The sequence below is a fragment of the Uranotaenia lowii genome, chromosome 3 (genome assembly GCF_029784155.1).
Source record: "Uranotaenia lowii strain MFRU-FL chromosome 3, ASM2978415v1, whole genome shotgun sequence".
Taxonomy (NCBI): Eukaryota; Metazoa; Arthropoda; class Insecta; order Diptera; family Culicidae; genus Uranotaenia; species Uranotaenia lowii.
In genome coordinates this window covers 184,089,677-184,106,276 of record NC_073693.1, presented here as the reverse complement: position 1 = coordinate 184,106,276, position 16,600 = coordinate 184,089,677, and the positions used below count along the sequence as shown (strand labels likewise).

The 16,600-nt window shown below is 35.8% G+C and overlaps 1 protein-coding gene and 1 long non-coding RNA gene across 3 annotated transcripts; one reads left to right on the top strand and one right to left on the bottom strand.

The window, feature by feature from the left end:
- Positions 1-5,749: 5,749 nt before the first annotated feature.
- LOC129758250 (uncharacterized) lies at positions 5,750-7,247 on the bottom strand. Its single transcript, XR_008739927.1, has 4 exons — positions 6,681-7,247; positions 6,462-6,609; positions 6,048-6,181; positions 5,750-5,920 (listed from the first exon to the last, which is right to left on the bottom strand). It is a non-coding gene; the product is annotated as an uncharacterized LOC129758250 (long non-coding RNA).
- Positions 7,248-8,135: 888 nt separating this feature from the next.
- On the top strand, positions 8,136-10,869 carry LOC129754599 (fasciculation and elongation protein zeta-2). Of its 2 annotated transcripts, none has more exons than XM_055750747.1 (5): positions 8,136-8,748; positions 9,634-9,989; positions 10,052-10,288; positions 10,351-10,440; positions 10,509-10,869. In XM_055750747.1, exons 1-5 carry the CDS (start codon positions 8,279-8,281, stop codon positions 10,589-10,591), a joined length of 1,236 nt encoding a protein of 411 aa, XP_055606722.1. In that variant the 5' UTR covers positions 8,136-8,278; the 3' UTR covers positions 10,592-10,869. The 2 variants fall into 2 exon arrangements, with proteins under 2 accessions (XP_055606722.1, XP_055606721.1); XM_055750746.1 differs by having other exon boundaries at positions 10,052-10,291.
- Positions 10,870-16,600: the final 5,731 nt, after the last annotated feature.

Below are 16,600 nucleotides of genomic sequence, written 5' to 3'. Positions count from 1 at the left end.
CTACCAAACAAATCGATGCATCACCCAAACAAATCAGTTTACGAACACGCCGTAAGTAACAATTGTACACGGTAAACAAAGTTACTCTATTCTGTATATAAATCCATACAGTTTCAAGAAAAGTGTCTCCACTTACTTTTATGTTTGGGCGCTTTATGCAGAGCGTGAGCAAAAAGCTTTTATACATTTTGAGCTTTCTGCCAGTTAGTCAATTCTGTATATTTTTGGGATTCCAATGTTTACATTGATAGAGTGTGGATGTTCTTTTTTTTTTTAACGCGGAGATTTTACTAAATTTTAAGATTTTAAATTGTTGTCGTGTCAATAGTCATTAAGGAAAACTGTGATATTCAATCTGTGATAAACTCACAAGTGATATATCTGGTGACCGTACTAAAATGAGTGGCAAGGATGCTGCTCCTGATGGAGCAGCATCAATACATAACCTGACGCAACCATTGGAAAATGCTGAATCATCGGACAGGATGGAGGATGAAAACATGGAATTAGCGACAACAACCAAAGGAGGACCTGGAAAGACAACCGAAAAAATATACAAAAATTATAATTACCAAAATGGAGACTGTCGACCATATCGGGTAATAGTGGAAAACACGGATACAGAAAGGAGGAAAGTAATGAACAGACTGCAAGTAGGTATTTTACTTCACCAAAACGGGTTCGATAAATCCATCGACGACATCCGGAAGACTGCGAAGAACAAGGTAACTGTATATGTAGGAAACATCAAAGACGCAAACAGACTAGCTAACTGCCAAAACTTAAATCTGCAAGGATACAAATCGTACATTCCTAAGCAATTTGTAACGGTGACAGGAGTAATTTCCGGAATCCCACTGGAATTACAAGAAGAAGAAGTCAAAAATTTTATAAAGGCTAAGGTTGAAATAGATTCCGTATTTAGAATGCATCGAATGAAAGACAAGAAAAAGGAACCTACTTATAAAATGGGTGTAGTGTTTCGAAGCAATACTTTACCGACTGACGTCAGCATTTATTCTGTGATACATAGGGTACAGCCTTACATAAGAAAACCGATTATTTGTTTTAAATGTTTACGTTATAACCACTTGTCCAAAAACTGTAAAGACAAAAAAGAAAAATGTATGAATTGTGCTACAGAACACTCGCAAGAAAATCTATGTAATATTTTAAAGTGTATGTACTGTTTTAATGCTAATCATAAGACTACTGACAAAGAATGTCCACGATGGAAAAAAGAGAATGACATTCAAGCGATAATGGCAAAGAAATGTTTAACATATCAAGAGGCGAAACAATATTTTGAAATCCCAACTGAAAACTTTTTTGATGTTTTAAGAACGACAGAAGATTATCCAACTCCAGCAGAAGCATACTCTAAAGTAGCATCAAATGGCCAAAACTTTCCTCAGCACTTACAACAAAAACGCAAGGAGTGGAGTTATGATGACAAGAGAAATAGAACAAGAAAAGAAAACAGAACACCAAACCAATCACATGTAGATGTAGAAATTGTACCTGGGGTAGCCAGTATTTTGGGACTAAACCAGAAGGAATTTACAAAGAAGAGGAAGATGGAAGAAGAAAAAGAAGAGCCAAGAGGTATAGGGTTGTTCAATAATTATAGGGCAGGAGAGTTAGAAAGATTTAAAAAAGAAATAGAGGAATCTGTTAAAAAACAATCATTTGAAGAATGGAAACAAATAATATCATCAATAAACATAAAATTAGAAGCTATCACAAAATCGCACGGAAAAACAGGAGGAGATATATCGGCTTGTATCATGGGTGAGCTAAATAAAATGGTGGGATCTCCGGGAGACAAATAACTTTACCGGCGATTTCAGAACATTACAAGCAAATATACAAAGTCTATACAGGAATAAAAATGAATTAACACATGAACTTTACACCCAAAACTACGACGCAGCACTACTTTCTGAAATATGGGTGAAACCAGATCAACTTTTAACAGAACGATGGAACATACAGGGTTACCATCGTCTTCTTGCTCCTCGTGCCGATGGCTTTGGGGGCGTGGGAATTTTCCTAAAGGAAGAATTCCAGTTTGACCACATTCAGCTGTCAACATCAGACAACTTTGAAACACTTGGACTATCAATTTCGACGCTAGACCTAGCTTTAGTTGTTGTATATGTTAACCCAAGAATAACAATTTCTAACTTAGAAACAGCAATCACAACACTTTTCAATGAAATAGCTAGATTCGGAAAAGTATTAATAGGAGGCGACTTCAACAGTCACAATGTGTCATGGGGATGTCAAGACACAAACAGCAAGGGAAACGTAGTACATGATGCCATCATCGGTTCAAATTTGATGTTACTAAACACCGGATCTACTACTTTTCTTCCTCCAGTTAGTAACCAAAATTCTAGTGCAATTGATTTGACATTATGCTCTACAAACATGTTCGATATGGCCGAATGGAAAGTGTTGGAGAAAAATTTCGGCGGAAGTGGTCATCTCATTATCGAAACTTGCCTCGATATGAGTATCAGGCGTAAACAAAAATATTACTACGACAAGCGAAAAATATCAGATGAAATGGCACTTATTAAACATTGGGAATTCAATGACCTGAAAGACCTCTCCAAACTTTCACAGGACATAACTAAAAAACACAAAAAAATAAATAATTACACACCAAAATACTACTGGAGCTCAGAGTTGTCTGATCTCTATGAACAAAAACAAAATTCTCTACGAGAATACAACAGATGCAGCAGTAGTGAAAACTTAATCAAATGGAAAAAATCTTCAGCAATATTTCTTAAATCTAAAATAAAGCATATTAAAGAAAAAATGATAGAGCTTTCTGGATCTATAGATCCAAGAAATTCACAAGAAAACTGGAAACTTGTCAGAAGATTAAAATTCCTCCCCGTTACAAACCCTAAAAACAACCCTATCAATCACAACAAAGAGATGGCTTTAAAATTCCTTACCAACAATTTTGGTCCATCAAATTTCAAAGAACCTCTTCCACCTGATAATAACACAAGAACAACAATACTTACCTTCCAACAATGGAAAAAATTCCTTAAAAATAAATCCCCAACATCATCACCAGGTACTGACTACCTAAACTACGGTACATTAAAAGATTTAGATTTACAATCAGCTACAAAAATTATAGAGTTATTAAACGAAATGTGGCACAAAGGCACATTAGACAATCATCTAAAGGAAATTAAGATAGTTCCGATTTTGAAAACAAACAAACCACCGAATGAAGTTGATTCAAGTCGACCAATCGCGCTTTTGCCAACGGTAGTAAAAATTCTGAATGCAGCAATTCTTGAAGATATACAACAAACGTGTGAAAGAAACAATATCATACCAAATCTATCGTTCGGTTTTCGCAAGGGAATGTCTACAGAACATTGTATAACTTTTGCAACAAATCTAATCAAAGCAGCACGCAGAGCAAACTATACAACGATTGGAGTTTTCTTCGATTTCTCCAATGCGTTTAATACCGTTGTCGTTGAAAAGTTATACAGTTTAATGCTAACAAATGGTTTTAACAAAGATACATGTACATGGGTACATAACTTTCTTAATAATCGGAAAACTTTGGTCTTTACCCAACAAGGAATTGTCAGTCAAACGATTTGTACAGGAGTTCCACAAGGAGATGTAATGTCACCTGTTCTTTTTAATATCTACACAGCCTCTTTACACAACACAAATCTCGACCCTGATGTAACAACTTTACAGTTTGCCGATGATTTTCTGAAAATCGTCAAAGCAAAGTCACTAGAATCAGCTGTAAGAAAAATGCAATCCGAAATAGACAACTTTATGGCCACAGCTACTGAGTTGGGTTTACGTCTTAATAGCTCAAAAACAAAAGCCATGCTATTTAAAGACAGTGATAAGCAACTCTGCTTGACGATGGGAGGAGAAATTTTAGAAACAGTAAGAAGCTATAAATATTTGGGTATAACATTAGACCAAACGCTAAAATACGGTATGCACATTAAAACACTAAAACAAAAAGTATTGGACAAACAAAACATGCTCAAAATCATAAGCGGAATCAAATACGGTGGTACGCCAAGAGTAATGATGCTATATCACAAAGCTTTATACGGTAACTTTCTTAATTACGGAACTGTTATTTACGGTGGATCGCCAAAAAAATACTGTGATATGCTAGAAATCACAAATCGCCAATGTTTACGTATTGCTACAGGATGTACCAAAACCACACCTGTGAACACTCTTGCAGCCATAGCTGGTGAAGAACCATTAAAATTTAAACGGATCTATCTAACCAAAAAACGCATAGCCTTACATATCCATCGTAATGACTTAATAGCACAACAACTACACTCCTTAGACCTTACAAATATCCAAAGTGAAGTAAAATACACATTTATGGAAAGAATTTTCATTAAATATGTTCAAGAATTTCAAACTATTTACACGAAAACTAAACCAGAAATCGAACTGAAAGTTGAAATTCAAGACAATATGATTGGTTCAACAATGAGAAAAAAAGAAACTTCACCAACAGTATTGAGGAAACTTGCCATAGAAATGATAAATAATCATTATAGCCATTGTGATCAGTGGTACACTGACGCTTCCAAAATGATGAATAAGTGTGGCATTGGAATATATGACGCGTCTTCCAACACAAAGATTAGTATCTCCTTAGCATACGAAGTAAATATCGCAACTGCCGAACTCTTAGCTATTAGAGTTGCTTTGGAACAAATTGATGAAGCTAGATCTGGAACAGTTATCTTCACGGATTCGCAGGCAGCCTGTAAAATAATAAAAAAGGACATTATCAATAAACAATTCGACCAAATAACTCATGATATATGTACGCTTGCAACAACGAAGAAGGTTAAAATCCAGTGGATCCCCTCTCACGTTGGCATTGACGGAAATGAAAATGCTGACATCCTCGCGAAACAAGGACTAGATGGACCAGTAATACTTCAAAACAAACTACGACTTGAGGATGCATATAATCGATTTAAACTAGAAGCCCTGGAATCCACTAATGTATGGTATAAAAGTATGGCACATGATGAAGGAAAAGGAGTCAAATTTTACGGTTTTCAACCTAATTTCTCCACTAAACCCTGGTATTGGAACGTCGAATTCAACAATTTCCAAATTCGAACTTTAAACCGTCTTATCAGCGGACACGACTATTCTCCTTATTACTTAGGATTAATGAGGATTCGAGACACAAAACTATGTGAATTATGTAACACGAATTTTACAACAGAACACGCACTCCTAAACTGCATTCAATTTAATCACATAAGAAATCATTATGATTGGAATCGTTATTCCAATCTTCTCGAAATGATTCAAAATTTCGATGAAGATAAACTAAGAGAAATCCTTAGTTTCCTAGAGAAAGCTCGAATGAAAATTTGAAAAGCTAAAACATCAAAGTTGAATTAATGATGATAAAAAAGAACATCCCTATACCAAGAAGCAAGAATACACAAAAAAAATCTTCGTAGTGGTGATATAGAGTATCAAACTCTCTGCCATTCTATACCAGATCTATACATACATACATGTATATTTTTGCATGGGGATGCCCATGCATTTTGAAAATTTCTCTTCTAAAGTAAAGTTGAAAGGAATTTCTTTTAAAATAAGTGTCTTTTATATAAATAATTCTTTATTTATTTTGTTTAAGGGAATAAAAGAAACAATTGAAATTAGATGATTGTTCGTGCTTGGCCGTCAGTTCAGATCCGTGGCGATTGTCGTTGAAGAATGTTTTCCACCACAAAGTTGGATGTTTTCGGATGCTGATTTCTGCTGTTCAGGGCAACTTGGGCCGTACGTTTGTACCAAGTATTAGAGACTAATTGAGCTCAGCACGATCCAGCCACCTGGGTGTGTCGCGTATCTGGAAAAATAATTTAATTCAAATATTTTTAATAAGTTGTGTAATGTCAATTCAAAATGTGAAAAGCTAATTGTATTGAAAAAGAATGACAAAAAGTAATAATCAAGACATTAAACTTTTTAGCTACCTTTTGTACATTTCTGATGAGCTGCCCATGATGAAACGGCTGCTACCCTCAAGCGGGCAGATTCTTATGGCATTCAACAGGTTCTACTGGCAATCTCTCGATTGACACACTGAAGTGATTTCGGATGGGTGTACCTGTCGAATTAGTTAGAATAAGAATACAACCAAATGATGTTTAAAATAAATTTATGATAATCTCACTCGGAATGATATAGACCCAAAACTTAAATCAAGGTGCATCATAAATTCAGTTTTAATCAAGGGTCAGAATTAAAAAAAATAGAATCAAAATTAAAGGTTAAACTAAAAACCAAACTTTAGATTTCAACCCCATAGAAATCATCTTACGGAGAGTACAAATAGTGACGAATAGTAATAAAAACTCATGTGCAAAAATACATCAAATGAAACAAACCTGTTCCATTATGCCGGTGGATAAATCAATCCTTTGGTTTCAAGCTCCAGCTGTCTTCCGGATAGCTGGATTTTTGAAGAGATTTTCCCTTATATTCTTTGACTAATACTTTGGCGGTAGCGACCACGTTGCTGCTCGTTGTGATGTACTGGAAAAATAAATTTATGTTAACTATCTTAACTTCCCATATCCCAATGGAAAAGGTGCACTTTTACTTACTTATGTTCGAGGAACATATAAAAAAGTGTATGCCTGCGGCGCATCTTCTGCTGAACATCCTGTCCGATACGGGCTTTGAAGAAAAATCGTCTACTGTCCTTAAGAGCTTCATTTTTATCAGAGTAAATTAAGCCGTCAAGCTCTCAAGTGCAAATAAAAATGTTGACTATACCTCGGACCTTCCGATGCATTCGTTCAACTTTCAGGAACAGCCTACGAGGCGTTAACGATAAACCATCACTGCTACTGCAACATGTTGTTAATCATTTTTCAGGCTTTAGCCCTTTTCGAACAGAATCGATGGCTTCTTCCGGCTGTGATAAATGCTGATTATGTGAATCACCTGAATGCAGCAATTGTACGAACAATATCCCTGTAATAACATAATAAGGTCATATAACGAAGCGAAATTTTGAGAATAGATACCTTTTGTAAGACATTTTTGATGATTTGCCTAAAAATGGAAGCGGAATTGAAAAAAAACGTAGCGAATTTGATAAACTTCTACGCTTTGACATCCCTGTTCGAAAGCTTTCCAACAACAACAACTTTTTATACAGAATCGAATAATCGAGTTTTAGTTTTCATTTGTATATTGTCGACCCAAAACTACCCAAAACTGAATTGGAGATATACAAATTGTGAGCAACAAACGATTAGTTATAATGAATGTGTATTAGCAATACATTTAATGAATAACTCTATTTTTCCGTGTATACATTCGTGCGACCTGTCAAATCAGTGTAAAATCTGTCGGAGTTCTTCACGCTAACCTCTTTTCAGTCAACCTTTTGTACGAATATAACTGCAACACATTGCACGAAATCTAATTTTCAATGAAAGAGATAATATTTTTTTTTGTAACCGGATGTTGTTGTTCCGGTACATTGCATTTCAATTTTAGAACGGTGGAAAGTTTTAACACTACCGGTCAAAACTACAAAGGAAACTTCAAGATGTTCCTTCCCACGGGAAGTAAGCATGCGTCGGAAATTTTCAGCTCACCATATGATGACAATGACGGACACAATTTTACGCTGACAACGGCGGACATTCCATTATGAAGATCCTTCGTAGTCTTCCGGTACTTGTTCTGGAATTTGACTCTCTTAACTCTTTTGTTTCTGTGCAACAAAGAGAGTTCAATTTCAGTTCTTAAGGTCGAACTCAGCTTTGCTCCCTCGCCGAAGGAAAAAAAAGGATCAGTTTTGAGTTAGCGGTTCCGTTTTGAACCATCGCAAGGAGAAAAAGGGAACTTAAATTTATTATTATAATCTATGAGGCAAGGTTATATCACGCAGAGAAGTTATATTTCAAAAAAACCGTGTTTCGTGTTTCAAAAAACCTGCAATTGCCTTGAGTATTGCATTACCCATTCTTGATTTCACGGTGAATAGAACATAATTTGTTAGATTGAGTTCATCACAACCCATATTAATCTAATTGTCCTTAAGAGTTGATTTTTCACAAATGAGAAAAACACGTAGATGACTAATCGCTGTTCTAGTTTATAAGGGCGGAGTGAGTTCTGGATCATAAATATTGCTGAAAATAAGTGCAGTTGCCGAATTAGATTGCGGAATTTCATAGTTTAAGTTATGCGGGACCTTGCAAATAAAATGGCAGAGCTCAAATTCGAAGCACCGTTAGCTCAGTGCGAAGAAACTGATGAATGGGGGCCGACGGAATTTCACTCGGCAAACCTAGCTGCTGCTAAAAAGTCTATCCTGACTACAAAAGTTAATTCTAATGAAATAGAAGAAAAATTAACAATCAAAGAGGAGTGCAGTGAAAATCCGTTGCAGGAGATTAATGACAATTCCTTGAAAACTGCGGCAAACGCCAACAACGGGAATATTACGCTTAACAGCGTAGAAGTGAACAACAAAATCAATATTATGAAAGATAATGTGGATAACTTTGCGGAAGCTTTCACTGGAAGTCTAGAAGATTTGGTCAATACTTTCGATGAGAAAATAACAAAATGCTTCGGAAACTACGAACAATCGGTGGAGGAATTGGCCCCAGTTCAGGTTCGATCTCAGGATGAAATCATGAGCGAATGCCAGTAAGTTTCTTATGTATATTTTAGGATTTTTTTTTCTATCTTGAGGATATTGATTTTTCCAGCCAGCATTATAGGCAGTGATGCCATTTTTTCATACTTTACATTTAGTCTCATTTAGTATGCCTCCATTGGATTATGTATTATTTTTAGAATTGCCTGGAAAATATTGAATCTCTAAAACATAAAACGGTCTAAGAATTTTGTTTTTGTTAAATACTTTAACTTATAAAATTAACAAGCTTGTGTAACGTTAAAGTAAACAAAATTTCTATCTATTGTTTTTACACTACAATCAACAAAAACCAGCGGGTCTCAGATAAAATACTATGTAGGTATGATCAACCATCCATATAAAAGGGATTTATGATGAAAATAAAATTTATTTTGGCTTTATGGAACGATAGGTCCGAACCAAAATAAAGAGAGGAAAAAAAATAAAATTTATTCATTGATCGTTTAAAACACTATAATAAAAAGAATAACTCTAGAATAAAAAGACTTGTTCTTCTAGTCATGTGACATAACTTGCAGAATTTTGTATTGCTGACTCCTGCTGACCAGAAAACGTTAGATCAGATCATAGTACTTTGAAATATTATTTTCCATGTACTATGAGATCAGATGAGCTGCGATCCGGGTTCGGAACGCACTTACGTTTCTTGCATGGTATTAGGAAGAAGAATTTACATTTCGCTAGTCACGTCACTTGACTCGCAGGATAAGTCCCATAATCCATTTCATTAAAAATAAAGCTCATCAAACTAAATGGATTGAATAATCAGTGTAAAAAGCAGATTTTTAAATTTTACAATCGGTTATCTTAATTATTTTGATTGAAAAGCAAGCTTGACCTAGACATTATTAATTCGTTTTATACAATTTCAGAATGTGGTGGACCATAACAGGAAATTTCGGAAATATTTTGCCAATAGATTGGTCGAAAACATATGCTCGTCAAATGCACGTACCGGCCCTGAAATTAGTACCATCTAGTGACAGAACAAATTTTAATGAAATACAAGATTTGAGCTCCGAAGATGAAGCTATCGCCAATGATTTAGATATGCATGCGCTAATTTTGGGTGGACTTCACACTGAAAATGATCCGATAAAAACAGCAGAAGAAGTCATTAAAGAAATCGATGATATCATGGATGAAACAGTTTCTGAAGATGGTACCATAGACAATGAAATAATGGAAAAGGCAAAAGAAGTTCTCGGTTCACCGTTGTATGAAGAAAGTAAGTTTGTTTTAATGTTTTTATTTTATAAAAATACTGAACATTCAATTTGATTTTTCTAGAACTGAGATCATTATCTATAACACAACTGAATGAGTTATACATGGAAATGGAAATACTCATCAGGGAATTTTCAGAAACCTTAATTTCTGAGTTGGCCCTAAGGGACGAACTGGAATACGAGAAAGAATTAAAGAATACTTTTATATCATTACTACTTGCTGTGCAAAATCGTCGAAGACAATATCATGTTGAAAGGAAGAAAGGAAAAGCGCAAGGAAAATCAGTACCAGCTGGAGGTAGTGAGTATATATTTTGTTGGCATTACTAAAATCACTTTACAACGTATTTTTGTCTTTAGCTGGAACTGATCCTAAATATCTCACAACTGTTATTCCTTACAACTTGGAAAGCGCTCCTGATAACCAGACGCTACAAATATTGATAAAAAGTAAGTAAACTCTACGTTTCATCTCTGTAAATAAGTAATATATAACTGCTTTTTTTTTTGTTTTTCAGTATTGAAAGCTATCAACGAAGATAGTCCAACTGTCCCAACCCTTTTAACTGATTACATCCTCAAGGTGCTTTGTCCAACCTAAACTTCTAGTCGAAAAATAGAACAGGAACCATAATACTCTTCGCGTATATGCTACTCCTTAAAACGCATATTTAAGGCATGCTTTATTCTCAATGTCATGTGAGCACTTGATATATGATATTAGATTCAATATGAATAACTATAGTCGATGATAAACTCTGAATATGCACCAAAGCTGTTCATTTTAAATTGCGTAACGGTGGTTTGTAGCGAACCAAGCTTTTGAGAACAAAGTTACATAATTTATTTCTCCAAAAAATAAAAAGAAACAGTCCATAATCGATGTTTTTCGTTGTTGATCACCTTTCCTTCATTCAAATTATTCTAAGCTATATTATACTGCATTTGAATTCCTTCAGAACTTTGTTTCAAGGAGAATTAATCAAATTGAAGATTATGTAGATGACAACACTTCCAATGCTGGCAACATTCATCAGATTTTTTAAGGAAATTTACAGGAAAAGCAATGAGCTACGGATTTTTTGGAATTCTGATACCTTACAAAAAGAAAGTTAAACAATATAATATAACAATAGATTACATAAGAAATATCATTTTTAGGTAAAAAAAACCTACAACCATGGTTGCATTTGTGCAAAGTGGCACATCCAATTCAAGAGTACGTGGGCAAGGTGAAGTGCGCAAGATCTTAAAGTTTCGAATAGTGAAAGTATCACACCAGATTTTGTTAACTAAAACGGATCACTCACTAATGAATACCAGTTAAACGGAACCTACGTGTAGACCCCACGGTTTTAAACAAACTTCTCACCAGTGCACTGGTGAACACTGCAGTGTTCAATATGGTCCGATCAGTATTGATTGGTTGACTTAATATATTTTTTATATTATTTGTTTAATAAGGTTTTATATTTCAGATCCTTTTTAAGAAGTTCTAAATAACAAAGAGAAATATTTCTCAAACAGGGTTTAAGCAAAGAATAGTGACACGTTGAACAGTTTCTTCGCAGGTGAGTGTCCTCTTATATATCTATTTTTCAATCTTACTGGAAAGAATAAAAAAAAAAAGATTAACCACACAAAGGAAGTTGTGAAAATTAAATTATATATTTATTTCGTCTTTGGTTTAAATTACCGTACAGACTGATGACTTAAAAACTACGAAATTCTGATTAAAACTAATTTAAAACAACGTTTGGACATATTAAAATTTAACAAATGATACTCTAAATTAAAAAATTCACACCGCTTGTCAGTAGGGTGGTTTCGACCATAAGAAATACGGTGGTGACCCAAGCAACCAGAATTCCCTTAAGAAGGGTTCATAGAAGATTAATCAGCTCTCGTTTCTGTCTGAAAAGAATGCTATTCAGCCCCTAAGAGAACACCTCAATCCTTTTACACGCCGAAAAAAAATCCGGTTCACAGATTGCTCTGACAACCAGATGACAGATTGCTGGATTGCCGGTCTATATAGGTTTATTTCATTGATTTCAATGTTTATGTGATTTTTATTACAAAGAAAACTGCTTTTCGATTATGGAATTGAACCACTGCTCTTTAACATGAAACAAAACGCCGCTAATCCCCTGGGCAAACCAATTGAATATTTAGGGGTTGTTTTACATGTGGTATTGAAACTTATTTATTTAGAATATTCTTACTATGAATTTAAGTAGGTTTTTTTTCACATGATCATTAGAAATCATGAATGATCATGAAAAAAAATACACAAGCAAACTTTTATTCATCAAAACTTTTCAATAAAGGGAGAAGGAAGAAAATTCTGGAGAATGCTTCATTCTGGGCTTTGATTTCGGCTATTTGTCTTGGTAAAAATCATTCTGGATAAATGTTTTCGAACTTTTAGGATACAACCGTTACAGGACCAAGTTCCTAGATGCTTCAAACAAGACGAAAGCTGCACAAGATGACACCGCTTCAAATCCAGCGGTTTGATCATCTTCCGCTCGATTTTCAATCACAGCTTCAACGACATTCACCAGTCGGATGGCGAGTAAAGCCAACAAGCCAACAACTTTTTTTTCGCCACGAACAGTCTTCGGGCGCGGACGCGTTTGCATTTTGCTCCGCAATTAATTTTGTATATATATTTTTTTTCTTACGAACTGACAACGTCGCGAGTTCTTGACCGTTCAAAGTAGTGTATCGCGTCGAACAATTATTTTACAAACATGCCGTGCGGTGTTATTTCGTGCAGCATTAACGACGACCGCTTTCTCTGGAAGTGCGAATTCTGCAATAAAAAATACCATGCTGCCTGTGTCGGAGTTCAAAGACAACGGGAGCATTTTATCTCTGCATTCATGGTACCAATGTGTGCCGACTGCCAACCAACTTTACGGAAGGAAGTGGACGTAAGAAAGTTGCTTTATCAACAGGAGCAACTAGTGGATGCAATCCATTCACAAACGGACACTAACCATCGCATCGCTGCTGATCTAAAAAAATTCTGCTTAGTCTCAGAATTATTCGACAGCATCGAGCACTTGCTCAACGATGTAAAAGAAACGTTGGCAAATGTAAATAAAAACAATTCAAACATGTGCAGCGCGGTCGGAAAGCACATGAAGGCGTATGACTCACAGTTGAATATGACAATGACACACATCAACGAGTCAAATTCAACTACGTCAGCCAACATAATTAAACACTTGGACGAACGGCTAAATTGCCTTAGGAACGACCTTGCAACACCAATGAAGGAAGCGGAGCAGAAAATTCCCCAAGGGACGGACAGCAGCGAACTTCTTCATATACTTGAGGAGGTAAAATTAGTGTCAGAAGCTATTTCCAACTTCCAGATGCAAACTCAAGAAGTCATAATACCTCATCAGACACTGGAAAAAGAATTAGCTGAAGTCAGCCAAAAAAGCGCTCTTCCTAAAAATGACCATACATCCCCTGGATGGAGATTTTTGGGCAACAAATGGCACTGGAAGCTGGACTGGACACAATTTGATGCTAAACAACGCTCTCGTAGACTTCAAGAAAAAGCTGCTGAAAAATCTCGTCGAAAGAAACGTAACCAAAAACGACAAAATTATGCCGATGACAAACAAAATTATTACAACAACAACAAAAGCAACAACAACTACAGCAAGAACAACAACAATACCAAGAGCAACTACAACACGAACAACAAAAGCAACAACAATATCAAGCACAACGTTACTCACATCAATAACAGGAACAACAACAACAGCAACAGAAACAAAAACCATAGAAACAGCAGCAACCATCCACAACTACCACTAGACAAAAACTTGCTGGCTATGGCAAAAACGCAATTTTCTGGTCCACCATTATCCATCGAACATCGTATTGCGGGCCTTTCAACGACCACATCAAAAGCACGGTTTATCAGCTTCAAAAAAGGAGAGACAATCAACGCAGATCACTCTGACGTCATGAGGCATAAAGACCACGAATCCAAGGAATTGGACATTTCATTACCACAAATCAATGACGGCAGCCAATTCGAACTAGATCCTTTACGTCCTCCCATTGTCCGCCTCACTGAACAATCGGTGGAAGGAGACGGCCGTTTTTTGAAGGCAAGACTACGTGACCCAAAAATCATGAAAGTGGTCCGTATGTATCTTGCATTCCTAAAGGACCAGCCGGCAACTGTCTGTATTGAAGGAATGACGTCGACGAGCATCAAAATGATGAGGGCCTACCTACTGCTCCTGACCACCTGCAGCGCATCTTTACAGAAGTACACCAGGAGTTCGGGGTGGGCGCGGCAGACGCTGTTGCTGATCTACAATCCTATCAGCGATTTTTGACCAGCGAGCGGACTCATCGTCTACAACAACTTCGCGAAAGCACCAATAAGTTCCACACTCTCCCTTCAAATTTTCGCAAGTAAGGACGCCTTCTACGGAAGTAGAATTAGATACAAACAATTTTGAAGCAGATGCGCATTCAAAAATTTCTTCCGAAAGACAGAGTGCGACTGAAATTTTGATTTATTGTCAAAATTTCAATCGCATGAAAAGCTCAGCCAAAATGAAGGATATTTATAAAAATGTATTAAGCTCGTCCTTCTCAGTCATTCTAGCAACTGAGACTAGCTGGGATGAAAGCGTTCGCAGTGAAGAAATTTTTGGAAGTGCATATAACGTATTCAGAGACGACAGAAATTTTCAAATGTCTCAGAAGAAATCAGGTGGCGGAGTTCTTATAGCCATTTCTAATAGCTTTAATTCTGAAATAATTCCAACCCAAAAATTCAATGAATTTGAGCAGGTTTGGGTGAAGGCACACATAGCAGGTGAAACACACGTGTTTGCCTCAGTGTATTTTCCACTAGACCATGCTCATAAAAATACTTATGAAAAATTCCTCATCACTGCAGAAGAGGTAATATCCCATCTATTTGCCGAGGTTAAAATTCATATCTATGGAGATTTCAATCAACGCCACGCTGATTTCATCGAGGACTCTGAAAATGAAAGCATATTACTCCCAGTCGTTGGGGACAATGAAACTTTGCAGTTCATTTTTGACAAAATTGCTAATTTGGGATTGAATCAAATTAATCACATAAAAAACCAGCAAAATTGCTATTTAGACCTTTTACTAACAAACATTTATGAAGATTTTTGCGTAATTGAAGCGCAAAACCCTTTATGGAAAAACGAGGCGTTTCATACGGCGATTGAATATTCCATATTTATACATGAACATCAAAGACCCAACGACTGCGAATATGAAGAAGTCTTTGAATACCAATCTGCAAATTATGAAAACATTAAGAATAGATTAAACAGTGTCAATTGGCAAGAAATTTTTAGGAATGAAGGAAATGTGGAAACTGCTGTTGACGTCTTTTACAAAATTTTATTTGGAATTATCTCACAAGAAACACCATTGAAGAAAAGAAGACGTCACCGAAACTCTAAGTACCCGGTCTGGTTCAATAGACAAATCATGAACTTAAAGAATCGGAAACAAAAAGCACACAAATTTTACAAAAAACACAATACTAATGAAAATTTAGCATCGTATTTGAACTTATGCGATCAACTGAACTTGGTCATTAGCAATGCACTTGAAGAATATAATGAGAAAACTGAACTTGAAATAAAGACTTGTCCAAAGAAATTTTTCAACTACGTGAAAACGAAGTTGAAATCTGGGAATTTTCCGTCAAGAATGCACCTTGACGAACATGTCGGTGATAACTCGGAGCAAATTTGCAATCTTTATGCAAATTTCTTTCAAGAAATTTATACGACATTTAATGAAGAAGATCGTGATCGCGATTATTTTCCATTTTTCCCAGAATTCTCAAGGGACATAAGCATTAATCAAGTTCATGTGCAGGATATTCTGCAAGGACTAAAAAATCTAGACGCTTCGAAAGGTCCAGGACCAGACGGAATACCTCATGTATTCATGAAAAGTTTGGCAATGGAACTGACAGCTCCATTGTTTTGGCTTTTCAATATGTCATTGGAATCAGGAAATTTTCCTAAAATTTGGAAAAGCTCATTTTTAGTGCCTATATTCAAATCTGGTTGAAAGTCTGACATTCGAAATTATCGCGGAATAGCCATTATCTCTTGCATTCCCAAGCTTTTTGAAGCAATTATAAACGAAAAATTATTTTCCCAAATTAAGAACCGAATAACTGACAGGCAACATGGCTTTTTCAAAGGCCGTTCAACCTCAACTAATTTGATTGAATTTATAGACTTTTCATTGAATGCAATGGACAATGGCAACCATGTGGAAGCTCTTTATACAGACTTTAGTAAGGCATTTGATCGCATAGACATACCAATGCTTCTTTTCAAATTACAAAAAATTGGAATAAAATCTCAACTCCTGAAATGGCTTGAATCATACCTGACGAATCGCCAACAAATAATAAATTTCAATGGAAAGAAATCGCTCCCTATTCAAGTCACTTCAGGAGTTCCGCAAGGATCTCATTTAGGACCTCTACTTTTCATACTTTATGTAAACGACATTTCCTTTATTCTCAAAAATCTCAAAATGCTCATTTATGCCGACG